The sequence below is a fragment of the Helicoverpa armigera genome, chromosome 10 (assembly GCF_030705265.1).
Source record: "Helicoverpa armigera isolate CAAS_96S chromosome 10, ASM3070526v1, whole genome shotgun sequence".
NCBI lineage: Eukaryota > Metazoa > Arthropoda > Insecta > Lepidoptera > Noctuidae > Helicoverpa > Helicoverpa armigera.
In genome coordinates, this window is record NC_087129.1 from 4,311,932 (window position 1) to 4,328,782 (window position 16,851).

Here is a 16,851-nt window from a genome sequence, read left to right on the forward strand (position 1 = left end):
CTGATGTCATGGGATTCCATTCCTGATATGTCCTTTGATCCTTAAGTTTATTTCGATTCCAAAGAATTTTTAGTAGTTTACGAAGTTAAGGAAAACCGTAAAATATTTGGGATCGATGTTCATTTCGTAAGACATTTAATTCATGAATTTATTGAAACAAAAAGAATATAAAGTAAATTTATCCTATCATGTCTCTATTAATTTTATTACTACATCGTTGATGTCTATCTTGAAACTATCAATAATCACATAGTTTATGTCTTCACGTGATTTATAGATATTGCTAAAACATACAATTATAATCATGTTCGAGACAGTTAGCACGTAATAATTTATCGTGATATGGATCTTCTTGTGATGATATACAACGTACGATATATTTATACTCAGTTTTATTATTACAAAAACTATGATATATTAAAACTTTATTTATTGAAAATTAATTAAATTATGGACCTACAAATACACGATAAGATTGATAAGTATATAATGATACACAATTTAACATACATACTTATCCTCGGCGGGAATAGTTAAGTTTAAAAGTTATATAACTTGGCATACTTGGATATTTTTTTCCTTACCATAAAGGACCCAAAATCGACTAAGGGATTAAATTCCTAGAGTGATTGCGGTGAACATTAAAAATGGGTCAGCAGGTACGGGCTCCCGGCGGGGCGGCGTTGTGTGCGCGGCGCGGCTGCGCTCATTCGCTTTTTGCCCACCTTTCGACTCACGCGCAGCGCAGCCTCCACCATTGTTCGCCACGCGCATTTCTCTCACGTGGGAACTGTTGACTTCTTCGTGCTTTACCCGCGGCGTCATTCATCTACATCGCCGGTGGGGACCGCACGTTATGCCATTGCGAGTACGCGAGTACTTCAAGTGCGAGCTTTGTGTTATCGCTCGACGGTGACTGTGATATGAAAACTGAGGATTATCGGCATGTCGGGTGATGTTCCGGGACGTTACCTGGTGAAAGTTGAGTGATGATCAAATAGACACAGTGATTGGGATCTTGCTGACTGATAAGAGGAGACATGGCCGTCGCGCCGGTGAGTTATACTCGACTATACAACTTAATAGTTCACGCCGAGCTTCATGTAAAGCTTAGCTTTTTACGTTAATGATAAGGAATTCTTGTTAAAAGTTTGACCGTTGAAGTTAATGTTTTTTAGGGTTCCGTAGCCAAAATGGCAAAAACGGAACCCTTATAGTTTCGTCATGTCCGTCTGTCCGTCTGTCCGTCTGTCCGTCTGTCACAGCCGATTTACTCGGAAACTATAAGTACTACAGTGATGAAATTTGATGGGAATATGTGTTGTATGAACCGCTACAAAAATATGACACTAAATAGTAAAAAAAAGAATTGGGGGTGGGGCCCCCCATACATGTAACTGAGGGATGAAATTTTTTTTTTCGATGTACATACCCGTGTGGGGTATCAATGGAAAGGTCTTTTAAAATGATATAAAGTTTTCTAAAAAACATTTTTCTTAAAGTGAACGGTTTTTGAGATATCAGCTCTCAAAGTCGTAAAAAGTATGTCCCCCCCCCTCTATTTTTATAACTACGGGGTATAAAATTCTAAAAAAAATAGAGGTGATGCATGCTAATTAACTCTTTCAACGATTTTTGGTTTGATCAAAGTATCTCTTATAGTTTTTGAGATAGGTTGATTTAACTGTAATTTACGGAACCCTTCGTGCACGAGTCCGACTCGCACTTGGCCGGTTTTTACTTAATCTATGTAATGAGATATGGATCTCAAAGAGATAATCGTCATTATTAATTTCCTTTAAAAAGCGTCATGAAGCTATTATGAGTTTAATTGATAGTTTTATGCCTATTGTTTATGTCTTCTTTGATATTTTATTAAATAACTTATTTGTAAGATGACCATTAATTGAGATAAAGGAATGCTTACGATTGTTATTACTGGAGCTGAATGCTAAAGGTGCCCACCTGCGCACTATTCCACTATGATAGCTTTTAATTCAAGAATATGTTTTTATAAAACAACTTCAATATAAAATTATGTTACCGTACTTCTCTACCAGATTTAATAGATTAGAATAATGTTGATTTTATATATTTATTTTATAACTAGGCGTTTTTTAGATTTATATTTTTTTAGCTACTGACTAAAAAAATATAAAACCATTTTCTTGTCTAGAAAAATAAAACACAACTACAGTAGGATACAACACAGCACAAACATTATAACAAATTAAGGTCATGCCAGGAGCAATAAACGAAACAAGTAAAACAAAAAAAAAATAACAAACCAGTCATAACGAGAAAATATTTTTTACGAGTGTTAGTTGTCAAAGTATGACATATGAAGTCGAAAAAGTAAAATTAGTCAGCATTTACGTAAAACAAGCTCACTTTCCATTATCTTGAAAGCACTTGAAAACAGTAGGCTTCACCTGTCTAATCTCTGATTACTTAACGAGCTCTTAAAATTAATGAGGCTTTTCTCAGGTGCCTATGTTGAAACTTGTCATAAGGAAATCCTGTAGTGTGTACCTTAGTGTAGTGTTGGTAAAATGTTACTTTTTGGAAGATTTTCTAAAAGCATATTTGATTTGAACAGGTTCTTGAATTGTTTCCGTTAAACATGGCTTTATAATAAAGATAATGACTCCTTGATACGGCACGTATTGTGAGGAGGTTTCTGTCTCTGGGACCCTAACCACCGGTACCTTGGACCCTGTGCCCGATATCGGTGGCAACCTATTTTTTATATTTTTAAATGTTTTTTATTTTTATATTTAATATTTAAAAATGTAAATTATATGTTCTAAATAAATAAATGACAACGCGTAATAATGATTAAAATATGAAGAAGTTGTGCACATACAAAAGATCATAGGTGATTTGATTTTCAAATTATGGTTCTTTTTTGACTCGAAGTCCTATTGATCCGCAGATCCGTCTGATTCATTAGAACCATGGAAGTATGGGAGGTATTAAATATACATTTATAGCCTCTAATTCCAGGGTTTTCAAAAAAAGTATTAACTAGATATTGCAGATTTTACCTTCCTTGTCCTTATCTTCCTTATGTCATATTATCATCTCTATATCTCAATAGATATATTTTTATACAAATGCTGTTTTCATAGATAGGTAATTGAACGCTGAACTATGAATATGAACCGATTTGTAAAACACGTACCGTACACAAAAAAAGTTAAAAGCATTTAAATGGTCCTCAACTTCCAAATAGGCGTTAAAAGTTTCTTAATTGCTTCTCAACTTACTGTGACCGTTGTAACTTTGGGAGTTCAAATCAACAGTTGAATTATTCGGCTTGGTAGGTGACAATACTAAGGACTGTCAGAACGGTATCTTAATATAAACACAACCCTTTTTTGTGAAACTGATGAGAAACCAATGAAGGCTTTGAAAGTCACTGATAAGTCTGTTTGTATTTGTTGTTAACACGGAAAGAGTTTTACGACTTTTAATGGAACCCTTTTACCACGGTTCTGTTGATTGTCGGAATGGTCATGTAGTGGAATTAAAGGCTATTGTGTGACTTCGATAAGTCTATGATAGCGTGTTTGTTTTTTTGTTTTACGATATTCTTTTGTTTATGGTGTGTGGTATTATGACAATGACATATACAGTTCCTGTCAAGTAGTTTTGCTATAATCAAGAGAATAGCCTCAGAGAATCGACCCCAGAGAATAGCAAAATTATTAAAGAAGAGCTGTATTATGATTTTTTCATACATTTTGTGTATCGTGAAGTTATTAGGAGCCTACCTTATTACCGTACCTTGTTTCAGATCAGTACATGTGTCACTATATAGGTACATATTGATATACATAGTACTACATATTTGTTAATAAGAGGACTTTTGTCAAGAAACATTACAATTCAGGCACGGTTCATTAGTTTGCTTTGTCGACTTGACTTTGGATACGACTGTACGAGTGAAATCTGAGAACGAGTTTTATTTGTGTATGCTCATGATGGACGAGTGTCCCGTCTAAATAAATATAAATGTTGATATACTGTTGTTAAGGAAAGTGTTGCTTAAACATTGGTGATGGCATCGCTGTTTGGGCTTCATACTTACTTAAAATAAAACCGTTTAAAAAAAAGCAAGTGAAGCTAATATAATACCGACGAGTTGAGAACCTCCTCCTTCTTGGGAAGTCGGTTGAAAAGAGTTCACCCAATTGTGTATTGGAGGACTAACCCCAGTCGTAGCGATTATAAATGGTCATAATAATACACACACATGCCATTGATTAATATTGCTTAGATAAATGAGCTAGTTCAATAGTTTTTTTCTAGTGTCTATTTACTTGGTTTATTTATTTCTAAATATTATCCAAGAACTGGAGTAACTGCTTACTTAGGTCGCGTCAACTATTCAAGCACGTGTTCAGATGTAGTTCTAAGAATCTACACATTTCTCACGTCGCATATTTATTTTCGTATGTATGCACTTTAGAATAACGAGCATGATTCTAGACTTCCACTTTAAATATCAACAGCTGTCGGAGTACAGTAGACTGCACATCAGTGGTAACTGTCATGCACCTTAACTCAATAGTAATGAGTATGATTTTCTCTATAAAGCTGTTACCGCTGACCTGAAGTTGACTGTACAAAAGATTATGAGATCCGGTGAACAAAGTCCTGAGTCATCGCAGAATTTCTTCTTTCTTTGAACTTTCGGTTAATATAAATGCATAAAATTATCGTCGCCGATAATCTTTTAACTTGCCGACGCTGTTAATGATTCGCCGTTTTATGATTTGTTAATAAGGCTTCTAAGTGATTGGACAATAAAGCGAGGTCAGATTTCTATAATATTTCTAAGTGATTCATTACTACTTAGTACGTATTTATAAACATACGGCAGGAGATGAGAAGAACCTTATTTTTAAGCGAATGCAATCAATGAATGAAATCTCTTTTGAAGATGCGGTAAAATGACTGCTTAATTTATTCTGCATCCGATTGAATTCATTGAACGTATTTTATTGATAAAATATCGATTCCATAACATAAATATTAATTAGCTGATAGGCAGTAAGCGCCGCGCATCAAACGTACCTTTACGACGCGACTGCGCGTGAGTTGCGTGTGATTCACTTTCCATTTCGATACATTTACTTGCTCCAGAATTCCCCGATACAATGTCTACCGCCTGTTTGACATGTTTAACATAATTCAAACATTACATTTGTCAGTTGTGGAAATAAATTAGCAGTTCAGGAAACACGTGTCTGTCTGTGACTGTAGTGTCATTTGATATCAAAATATTATCGTCTATAATACTATGTTATGACTCTCTAATACGATATGATATGATATTGTAAGACAGGTAGCCCATTATAGCACGGGCGATGTTTATAATGTTAACTTCCTGGTTAAAATTATAAAGACTGTCTATGACATCAAGGAACCGCTATAGATGCAATAATTAAAGCTGATGAGGAAGGGCATAAAATATTTCACACCCGGACAAATAGAGTTATTAATTCAGAACATCACATGAACGTGAATTAGACAGTTGTCTAACAAAGCCTTGTCTTTATTAGCTTAAACTGTTGGTAATAACGATAAGAGAGAAGTTTAGAGTAATTCCTCTAACAAGTGACCTACAAGAGAACAATACGAGCTGTCAAGTCAGTGCACTAGTCACAGATCATTGTGCGATTGTTACATCTGTGAATCCGCTTGTAAGCTCGTCGTGAAAGCGCTTCTCACAGTAAACGATATTACTGTGATATTACATTCAATGTAAGCGTCTTCATTTCAAATATGCTGTTTTCTCATTGTAAGGTAACGCGTGTAATTTAATGTATTCACGTAAGAAATTGTTTATAGGGTACAGACGTCGCAAGGTCAACCTACGCGAGTCTGTGAATTTTACCAATCGAATCTTAACCTCCCAAGCACTATTGGTATTAGGATGAAAATCTATTGAAGAAAGACAGATTGAGGTAGATTTATCGCGCTGTTGTCTGTACATCCTGTATATTAAAATTGTTGTTTATAGCGTTCGAAAGATACGATGTTATCCAAACACAATATGGCGGAATGTGACAGCTTCCTATATTCAACAATTTGACATAATGTAACGTAATATTGTAAACAAAGCACGGAACGTTGGATGTAATGATCGTAAATGTGCGACTAACAACCGACTAATAGTCGTTTGTAATTAACACTGTCACCGCGTCATCACTTGGATTTATTTATGAGGCAAAAAAAATATTTATTTACGTAGCAGTTATGTATTCTTGAAGACATAATTAGTACCCTTAACATAAAGTAAATAACCACAGTATTGACCCTTAGGTTATAATCTGTAGTTGGAATCCTCATAAAATTATATACTTAGTCCCCTAAATATTCCTCATAGTACATTTGAATTTATGAATTCTAGAATGTCTTGTCTTGGCTTTTGTACGTAGTAACTATTCAGTAATGTGTGCTTTTGTTTTCTCATAGCTGCATTCATATAGATTTCGGTCATAATAAATAACCGTAGGTAGGCTCCGGAAAACTGAGTCTAGAAATCATGTATTTTGTTTTGTCGTTGTATTCATTCAGTTGTCTGTTTTGGATCGAATAGTTTTTACACTGTAAGTAAAGTTTACATTGATAGAGTGTCAGTGTACACGCACGGACGCTTGCTTCCGACAAAGCAACATTGTTATGCCGATTATTTAATCGTCTTTTATTTAACGAAGCAACTACATAGAAAAGGCATTAGGTACTACCAATATAGAATAGTAAAGAAATATCTTCGATACTTTTAAGTATTCAGGTGCTTTGGTTTCCTGTAAGAGAATAAAGAATAAAAGTATGTTCTGGAACATACCTATATGAATGCACCAGCTTGAGACTAAGAAAATCGTTTTTTTCCTACTTCTAATCTATTACGAGATTTTTGCAGCCATTTGATAAAATATTGCGTTACCTAAGACAATCGAATTAATTTTACATGCATTTACTTTTCATACATTTTAAGCATACCAAAAGAACAATTCAAACAGAAAAGAAAAGCGTATAAAAATAAAATTATTGCAGCTAAAATTACATACACTTGTAGATCATCAACATCTTCGACCTTTCACCTCGTATGAGGCAATAATACTCTAAATATACTACGCTCGACCCAGCAATGTTGTACCATTAATATTACCACTTTCGTTTGCTTGTTTAATATTGTCTACGGTAAATCAAACTCATTGAGATAATGGCTATCGTTAACTATATTGAGTTAAATCATCCATTGTAATGATTGTGTTTGTTTAGACATCCCATTTCTTACAGAACCTACAGAATTTTAATCTTTGCTTTAACAAACAAACAATCTAACCTTCACAATTTTTATTTACTTACTACTTAAATATTTAATGACTTTAGTCTCAAATATATCTCAGACTATTACCCTGTACACATACAATTTATATAAGACTGTTAAATTGAGCAATACAAGAAACAAAACAGATCAATAACAAAAGAAATGATTGTAAATTACAACAATAAGATCCCAGTCTACGATGCACCGATGCTTCGTAAACCCATACCTGGGACAGGTAAAGCACCACAAAAAATAGATTATTTACGGCTTCAATCGTACCGTATGATTGCACCGCTGCTTTCAAGTTTACTCACGTGATTCGGACACGGGTCAATGCAACTGTCAATCATCATATTATGTACAGAATCGTATCTGTAATCAAAGAATCATTTTGAATCATAATCAAGTTCAATGTTAAGGCTAATATCGATCGGAACGCTTACAAAATAACATGTGGGTGTTCCGTGTTCACCGCATGAGGAATCCACTCTCAGTTTCTAAATTGTTCAGGCCTGGCGCAATGAAGTTATAATTTATAGGATCGCTTTCAATAATTGTGGTGTTCGGAATAATAAATTGTGCATCGGTAATATTAATTGAAGGTTATAAAAATATTCACATTATTTCTGATGATGTAACTTTTTCTATATCGGAACCTGTTGTATGTACTTATTTTATTTCCATATGAATAGGATTCGTTGAGTTTGATAGGGCTGTGAGATTCAACCTATTATTCACCTCGTATGTTATGGTTGTTGAAAGTTGCCTGATCCAGATTGTCTTCTTCCTCCATATATTTGAGTTTACTATTTGCCCGTAGTGTTATGCAAACCAATGCTAATTCTAAACACATACAGTTAACAATCAGAGGTTACGGGTCTAAGATTAACTTGGCGACATGTGAACTGCACCGCATTATAGCTCGTCTAGTCACGAGCCATGCTTTCTCTGCGTGTTCCCACCCTGAGGACTGAAGATAGTGAACATCCGTCACTTTGTTGACAAAGGATCACAATAGTATTGTCATTTCGCTAACAATGTTCTTATAATGACCCCCTTGTTTGACGTTCGTGATCTTCACCGGTTTTCTTTTCGTGTTTAAATTGTGTAAGAATATTTTCGATTTCTACCATGAGAGTCCTGAGAGTTGAGAGTCCTACCATTAGCTCTTTTGTATTGTAAGTATTATTTTGTTTGATTTTATTGATCCGCTTTTAAGAATTTCCATCATCTGAACTGTCGATATTTTTGACCAGAATTCAGAAATTAGACATAGGTATCTCAGCCGACTACTCGCACAAGCTGTGTGCATCGGGGCCAGTAAGATTATTAGTAAGAATGAAGATTTATTGGTGTCTTTTTAATATCTTACTGAAATTGCCCAAGTACCTTTAAGTTTGTTCAATCCTTTTTTTCTTTCTTCGATGTATAAAAATATATTTACATTCTAACCACAACTAGAGCGTCTTAACGATTTGGTTTCGACCCAATAAAAACAGTGACATAAGTGGCGTAACTAAATGAGGATTTCATACACGAATCACGTTTACATTCAATTGCTTACATACATGTTTTATTTGAGGATCTAACTGATTCGAGTAAGTGAGGACGAGAATGTTTGTGTTGCAACAGTGAGTTACGAAACAGTAGTAATGGGAGGCTCCACGGTGCCCCGTCGAGCTTAGCCCTTTGCCCCTCGCCATGAAACGCGTTTATCCTACAATCTCTCTAAAGCAAGCCACTCGCCATTATCTTTAGCTTTCTTTGGCATTTAGAACGTCTGTTCGTACAAGGTCCTCCTTCGTTAATCTAGAACTGGTATTTAAATGGCTTCTTATGATTTGTTTTACTGTTGCTTAGTTGCTTTTCTATATTTGATGTTGCCTTGCTCATAATATCGTGATAGTAATTTAAGACTCTCATTTAAAGGTTAGAGGAAAGTTGTTAATATTATTAGCTATCATAACTTCAAAAATTTGGTGATGCTTGCAAAATAGTCATGGTCTGATATTAAAAAGAGCCTCAGGGCTTCATGCTTTTTGTTGAATCAGCTTACTTATATCTGCATATAGCCTGACTTCAAAATCATATATTTATGAGCATGTAAACTATGCTGATTGTTTGGTTACGCTGCTATTATATTCAAATACTTTACCGTTTGGGCAGGTTCTAACGTGTCAATTGTCAGTGGAACAATGCAGTCCACTTTTACTTTCAACCTGACTTGTATATTAAGCATAAACAACGACTGATTAATGTGACTTGTTATGTTTGTTGAGGTTTATTGATTTATTGACAGTTTCCTTGCTTCCCGGAGAAAGTTATATATGGTCACCAATACATTTTCCTTCGTAGTGAGTGCTAAATTATTTGTTTAAACTGTATTCAGCAGCTAGGTTTAGAAATTGGATCGCAGCTACTGCAGCGACTGTTGGTAGAAGAGAGTCTATTGCCGATTGCTTATCTCAAACTCGTCAACAGACAGATAAAGTGACCACAGGAGGTGATTGACACACTAAAGAAATCTTCACAACCTACCACATACAACTATCTACGAAAGTAAATATTCACCTTACTTTTTTAATATCAACGATGATGATACCACAAATTGAGACGTAGATCACGATTGTCAAGTAAAAAATCAAGTCACGATCGATTCATGACAGGCAAAGTATTGGAACTGTCTCTTCAGCTTTCAACGAGCCTATTGTCGCTTCTACTTTGTAAATATTCTGTGTCAGAGTATCAGGCCGCGTTGATTGAAATGTTAGGAGATGAATAGGTAAGATTATTTTATTTTTCATGGCTCCCCAATAATCAGTTCTTTGTCGGCTCTATAATGTGTTTGATTCTCTATTGACGTTCATAAAAAAAAATGGTGAATAAAAAAACTCTAGGAAAATATAGAGCTTAATTGACCTCAAGAAAGGTAGACTTACAATGTTCACGAATCTTATTCATCGTGCTCTTATAGCTATTAATGATGATTTGCATATAACTCTTACCATTAATTACGAGAGAAAACACAGTATTACAAATTCCTAAGGAAGATCGGTAGTTCAGCAGTAAGTACGCGAGTTTATCCAATTATACAACTAAGTGGTGATCTAAGAATTCCAAGCCCAAACTTGATTCACCTACTTAAAGTTCATTTTCACTTTCAATTGTTTTCGCCTGTGAGAAATAGCATCACCGTTTTATGTCATAGGAAGAAAGCATTGTTGCGTTTTGACCGCCTATTAAGTAAAAGTTTGGTACAAGAGCGTGCGAACTGATGCGGGCTGGAATGCTTCATTTTCGTGATAATGACCTGCAAATATGAACAAAGGATTTCTTACGAGTAATCACTAGTTATTTACGGTGGGTTTGGAGAAGAAATGACGTACGGCTACCTCTGTTCCACGAATAATATTATGTACCTAATACTACTCATACTGCCTAAGAATGTAATAGAATTAGAAAATATCTACAAGTCAGATACCATGAACGTACAACATTATAAATGGCTTCATGATGGATTTACGGTTTGGATCAATGTGAATCATGAATCATAATGGCGATGAGACAGTCGCAGTTCATTATCCAAGTAGAAGTGTGTCTAGCGGTTAGGCGTTACTTTACTTTTTATGCATTCGCTATAACGACGTGTGATTTATCTTCGACTCGACAGCAAATGGCAATTAAATCTGAATAAATTAATAATTGAATGGGACTGCTGTGACCTACAGAGTGTGATGATTTAACAGATAGTATAGTAAGTTCGGCAAGACGGCTGGCAGGAGCTGGATGCGAGAAGCCGAAAATCGATCTCAGTGGCGTGCACTTGGAGAGGCCTATGTCCAGCAGTGGACTGCGATAGTCTAATAATGATGATGATGATAGTAAGTTCAGAATAGAGACGTGTAGCGAAGACCAAGAGTTTGAACAATATTGAAAATAGCTTAAGTTTCAAATGTTAAATAAAATTTTATTGTTACTGGCTGTCTGGATTTTCTAAACATTTACTTTCGTACACGTATTTATTCTATGGATGATGTGCATTCGCATGTGGTTAGCATACTTGTATTGTGAAGTTTCGAAAATCGAACGCAATACGAGCATTGAATTTTTCTTAGTTCATTTGTTTACAGTTGGTGCCAAACACGCATTTCAGCATGATAGGACTTCAAATTATTCTCAAGCAGTATTTACTGTAACCAAGGATTGAAGTAATATATGTAGGAGATACATAATATATTTAAGGCTTATGTAATCTTCTTGCTTACTTGTAAGATGTCGCAAATAATTCAAACTGCACAAGTGGTTGCAAATATTTGGTCACTTGGTTACTATGCTTTGCAGTAACTTATGCAATTTACAAGGTGCGTAATAATTATGTTATTAATTAGTTACTTACTCTCACGGCACTGACCTCTGACACTCAGTACATCATTATTATCAGTTGTTTGTATACCTATCACTCATATACAACGACAGGATAGGTACCTAACCTATGTGGTCTTTATTCAAGTTCTTATTGCTTCTGAACATACTTCAAGAAAATTAAAGGCTTCGTCGGCTTAACCATCAGGTGTAGTCAATACTTATAAGCCTATTTTACACAATTTACATTGTAATAAGTTTCTAATAAGAAAACATCTAGATCATAATTCAATTCAAAACGTGGCGTCTTCCGATCGCGACCATTGACGGTATATTATGAGAAAAGAGAAAAGTGCAAAGAATGGCAGCTCGTGGGAAGCGCCTACAATGGCCCCGATATGTCACGACGAGTGTTTCACTATATTTTCTAATTGTTAAATTAAATATACTCACTTTGAACTTAAGAATGTCAGTAATTATCCTGATAAAAAAATTTCAAGATTTTTTTCTTATTTTTCAGATATTTCCGGTGTTGCTAATAGCTGTGGTCTCAAGATGTAAGTGCGATCACCCAAGCGGGTTCAGCACCCACAGCGGGAACAGTGCAGCGCAATTTGGATCGCTGCTCAAGCCGCCTCCGCCACCGCCACTGCCGCCCATCGTACCAGTGCCGTTCCACAAAGGCGCTGAGAGAAATCAGCGACACAACTCAGATATCGGCTATCAATACCAAACGCCCCCACCCCCACCTGTAGCTCCTAGTGAATTCAAATTCCCAGCTCCCTTCTACAAGCAATATAATTTCAACTTTGTCCCACCTCCTCAACCGTTTTCAACAACGCCATCTCCATCATTATTCCAAAAAGTTTCTGGATGGCTTTTCCCTTCGCAACAAACTAGTTATGAAGGTTCATCTATATTTAATAACGTAGCTCCTATAAAAAAGGATTGCAATCCTTGTAATTTAGTGCCATGGTTACCAGTAATTAGATACAATTTAGGAGCTAAAAATGTATATCACAATTCATTGCCAACGTATGGACCTCCTAGTCCTACTGCTTATGCTAATTTGTTAAAAGTGAATCCGCAGCCATTCAATTCACAAAACAAAGACAAAAGGCCGCCGCAATTATTACCTTCGGTGCCGCATGCGAACTACGGTCCACCTAAGCTATATAACGGTGGTTCAGTTCAAATTGTAAGCTCAACTTATGGACCTCCTAGTGCTACTCATACTTTAGATATTGTCTCTCCAAACCCTCCTAGTTCTACGTACTCTCAGCCAAGTTCATCTTATGGTGTTCCTAGTTCTTCTTATGGGTTACCTAGTACTTCGTTAGCGTCTCAATTTTTATCAACTCCATCACAAGGAATATCAAATAATCTGTATAATTCACCAAGCTCAACATATCCTCCACCTTCCTCGTCATATGGAACACCTTCTCCATCATACGGAGTTCCTTCCTCGTCTTATGGGACTCCTTCTTCGTCGTATGGAACTCCATCACCATCTTATGGAACACCGTCTTCAACGTATGGAACTCCTACCCCAGGATATGAAACTCCACGTCCTATAATCACAAATTTCCAACCAGTCACTCCAAATTATGAACCCGGGACACTTAACAAGGACTTACCCCCACAAAATGATGTAGAATTATTAGACGATATTACACCTAATGAAGAGTTACAGTTGCCAAAAGTTTCACATCCAACTACATTTAAAAATTCTTACGGTGAACCTATCACAAATACTCATCTATTTGATATATCATACCCCGTGTCAGCCACAGCTGCGGAATCTTCTAAAGTGAAAACACAAGTGTTGCCAAATGATAAGCCGAAAACTTCAACACCAAATACATCATTTGCCTTGGCTAATCCAGCCCCATTTACACTAAACAGGGGTAGAAATATTCATACTTTACAGCCTGTTGCACTTCCTAATCTGAGTGTTTCACCTTTGCCCCCGATATTCAATGCACGACCTTTTAGACCGGTGCCACCACAGTTTTCTCCAAATATTCTGCAAGGAATCAATCAGATGCAGCAGACTAATAGTAATGTACGTGTAGAACAGAGTATACCCGTTGCAGAATTTACTCACTCGGTTGACTACCCTGCTACAATTATACAATCACCTATCATTGAAATAGATCCCCCTTCACATTTAAATCAATCAAAGGCGTACAGAAATATTCCAAATAGTTATGTAGTAGATGAAATTAGAGATATATCATCCCAGGCTTCAGAAGACCATATATCAGCAACAAAATCGATTCCAGATGCAAGTTTTGAAAGTACAGGAACTGATGTAGGTAACGAACTTTATGATACTAGTCTTCCTGCAGATTTAAAATCTGTTTCTCGAGTGCCTTCAAATCATAAACCGAATTTTGCTGATCTTAGAGGAGTAAATGACAATGATGTTGATAAATACCGCTCAGAAGCTAATTTACAAAATATAGATTCACCGCTTTTATATCTTAAACCAAGCGCTCCACATAAAAACCACGGAAACTTTGTATTAGCCATATCATCACCTGTTCCTGATAATGAGTATGAAATATATGATGATATTCCTACAACTGCGGCCCCGCAGACTCAAACCAGTTGGGATGAAAGCAGAACTGTTTATAATGAGGACACATCTTCAAAAAAACAGGAAAATGCGTACAAGACTAAGATTGTCCAAATTATCGTGCCTTACACTACTGGAAATAAACAGGCAGAAAAAACCGAAGATATCGTACAGATGTCAGAGGACTGGCCCTCTACACCAAAAGACGAATATCAAGCACGGAAGGTTCCATCTAATACGGAAAATTCTCGTACAACTCCTATAACAGAAAATTATAATACAGCAACATCAACAACAGAAGACACAACAATTGTCGAAAATTACGATTCTGAGCGTTTAAAAGACTTCTACGATGTAAAGGAACCGCCGTTTGATATCATTAAGCTCCAACACACCATAGATGACTGGACAGAGCAAGAATATGCTAAACAGTATAAAACGCCACAGCGAACCCGCAGCAGTGAAAAACATGCCAAGCAGATCCCTGACGACTACTTTACGACTACCGTTCCAAGCAATTATGTAACAGCAACAAATAATTATAATTACGACTTCTATGATCACGAAGTTTCTAGTAGTGTTCAACACACAGTCACCGATGAGAGTAACAATACTGTTAGTAGGCCACGGAAAGAATATAACACAATAGAGAGAACAAAGAATAGATTCAATAGTGGTAAGAATGAAGAATCAAGTGAAGTGCAAAAACTTCATATTTATACAGCGGCATCATCTTTCCGCACCACAAGTACATCTAGTACTACCACACCAGCCCCTTGGGGTAAAATTCAAACATCAATTTCACCGCTAACGAAAGAAAAAGTTTATGTGGTAACTTCGAAACCTTGGAGAGATTTACGAAACGTTTCCACCGATTGGTATGAAAAAGAACCATTCGAATCTAAGAAAACAGGTGCAGATAATGAATTTTCAGCTTCTAGCAATCTTCCGTTTAAGTCTCCGAGATTTATGAATCGGCCGTCATTTGGCTTTACGTCGGGAGGAAAGATTGAGTCCGATTCATCGTTTGGATTTTCTAAAAGCTGGTATCAAAGCAGTGCGTATAACTTTTTACCTAGAACGTATCCTTATACTTTGTGACCATTTTAATTAATATCAATATTTTACTTTCAGTAAACGAGTTGGAGACGCAACGGGAGAGCAATAGTACGTCATTGCCAGAGGCTTCCCAACACAACGTATCCACTAATTTGGACGAGGTTTTATTCTTAATTTACTAACATTCAGGTTTCTTCAAAGAGCTCATCACAATGTGAACTTTAATGAAGTTTTTAGATATAAAACATGTTTTAATGCCTGTAGCACACCTCCGGACAACTGGCGGACAACGGGCGGAGATGTAGACGGCGCCTAAGCAAATGAGCGAAATCATGTTAGAAAGAGACAACGTCATAGTCAGTTTTGTACGTTAGAGCAGGGAATTTCGCTATTGTTTCGCCGCCCAACAACTCACAACTCACAGCGAAACTATGGCGGTTTCGCCCTTTGGGTTTCGCAGCGGAGGTGTGCTACAGGCATAAATAATTTATATTTTTACTGTATTCCACTCTAAAGATATTGGAATAGGATATATTCTGTGATTGTAGTCATCACATATCGTAAAGCGCCTGTAGGTATCTAATCTATACTAATATTATAAAGAGGAAAACTTTTTTTGTTTGTTTGTTTGTTTGGTTGTAATGAATAGGCTCAAAAACTACTGGACAGTTTTTAAAAATTCTTTCACCATTCGAAAGCTACATTATCCACGAGTAACATAGGCTATATTTTATCCCGGTACGGGCAGTAGTTACCACGGGACGCGGGTGAAACCGCGGGAAAACGGCTAGTCAACTATAAAATTATTTAAATACCTAATTATATCACGTGTAAATAAGTGCACTTCTATTTCTTTTGTTTCTATTATAACAAGCACTATAGCACTTCAAACCAGACTTGTGATTTGAATTTTATTTTTCACCACAGCAAAATATAATCCTCTGGGAAAACTTCAATAGTTATCCAAGATTTTTACAGAAATTATTACTGTATTTTTATATATTTTTTCTATTTTCAGGACACGATAGCCACGACTGCAATTCCTCATAACGGCTGAAAGTGCGAAATAGCGTCACGTAGAACTATAACTTAATTCGAATATTATGTGAAAACAAGTGACAGTGACATTTAAACGATACAACGTACAATTGTGGTTAAAATGTGGTGAAATCATCAAAATAAGAAGAACGCGAACCAAGTGTTGTTTTTATTTTGATCAATTATTTTTTTCATAAGTGTAAATGAACCCTAGTTAATAGGTAAAGTTAACCAAAGTGGGACTTCAATAGAAATTCGATTTATATATTATTTCATTAATTTTAAATGTAATCATTAAATATCCATCCTCCATTATATTTTAGCTTTAATTTAAGAAGATATGTTTTCAAGTATTACTTATATTGATATCTAAAATTGTAATTATTTTGAGTATTGGAAGTACCTACTCGATTTTTGTAAATATTGAATTGTAAATAAATGAATGAACAATGATCAATTTTCACTG

At 35.8% G+C, this 16,851-nt stretch overlaps 1 protein-coding gene across 1 annotated transcript; it reads left to right on the forward strand.

Moving 5' to 3' along the window:
* Positions 1-647: 647 nt before the first annotated feature.
* LOC110371797 (mucin-12) lies at positions 648-16,838 on the forward strand. Its single transcript, XM_021328186.3, has 4 exons — positions 648-1,055; positions 12,228-15,345; positions 15,423-15,508; positions 16,366-16,838. Exons 1-4 carry the CDS (start codon positions 1,041-1,043, stop codon positions 16,402-16,404), a joined length of 3,258 nt encoding a protein of 1,085 aa, XP_021183861.3. The 5' UTR covers positions 648-1,040; the 3' UTR covers positions 16,405-16,838.
* The last annotated feature ends 13 nt before the right edge of the window (positions 16,839-16,851 follow it).

What these genes read in the sequence shown, in the direction of transcription:
- LOC110371797 (XM_021328186.3), top strand. An exon ending in TAAAAGCTGGTATCAAAGCA is followed by an intron (nt 15,346 to 15,422) that starts GTGCGTATAACT and finishes TTTTACTTTCAG; the next exon opens with TAAACGAGTTGGAGACGCAA. An exon ending in TATCCACTAATTTGGACGAG is followed by an intron (nt 15,509 to 16,365) that starts GTTTTATTCTTA and finishes TTCTATTTTCAG; the next exon opens with GACACGATAGCCACGACTGC.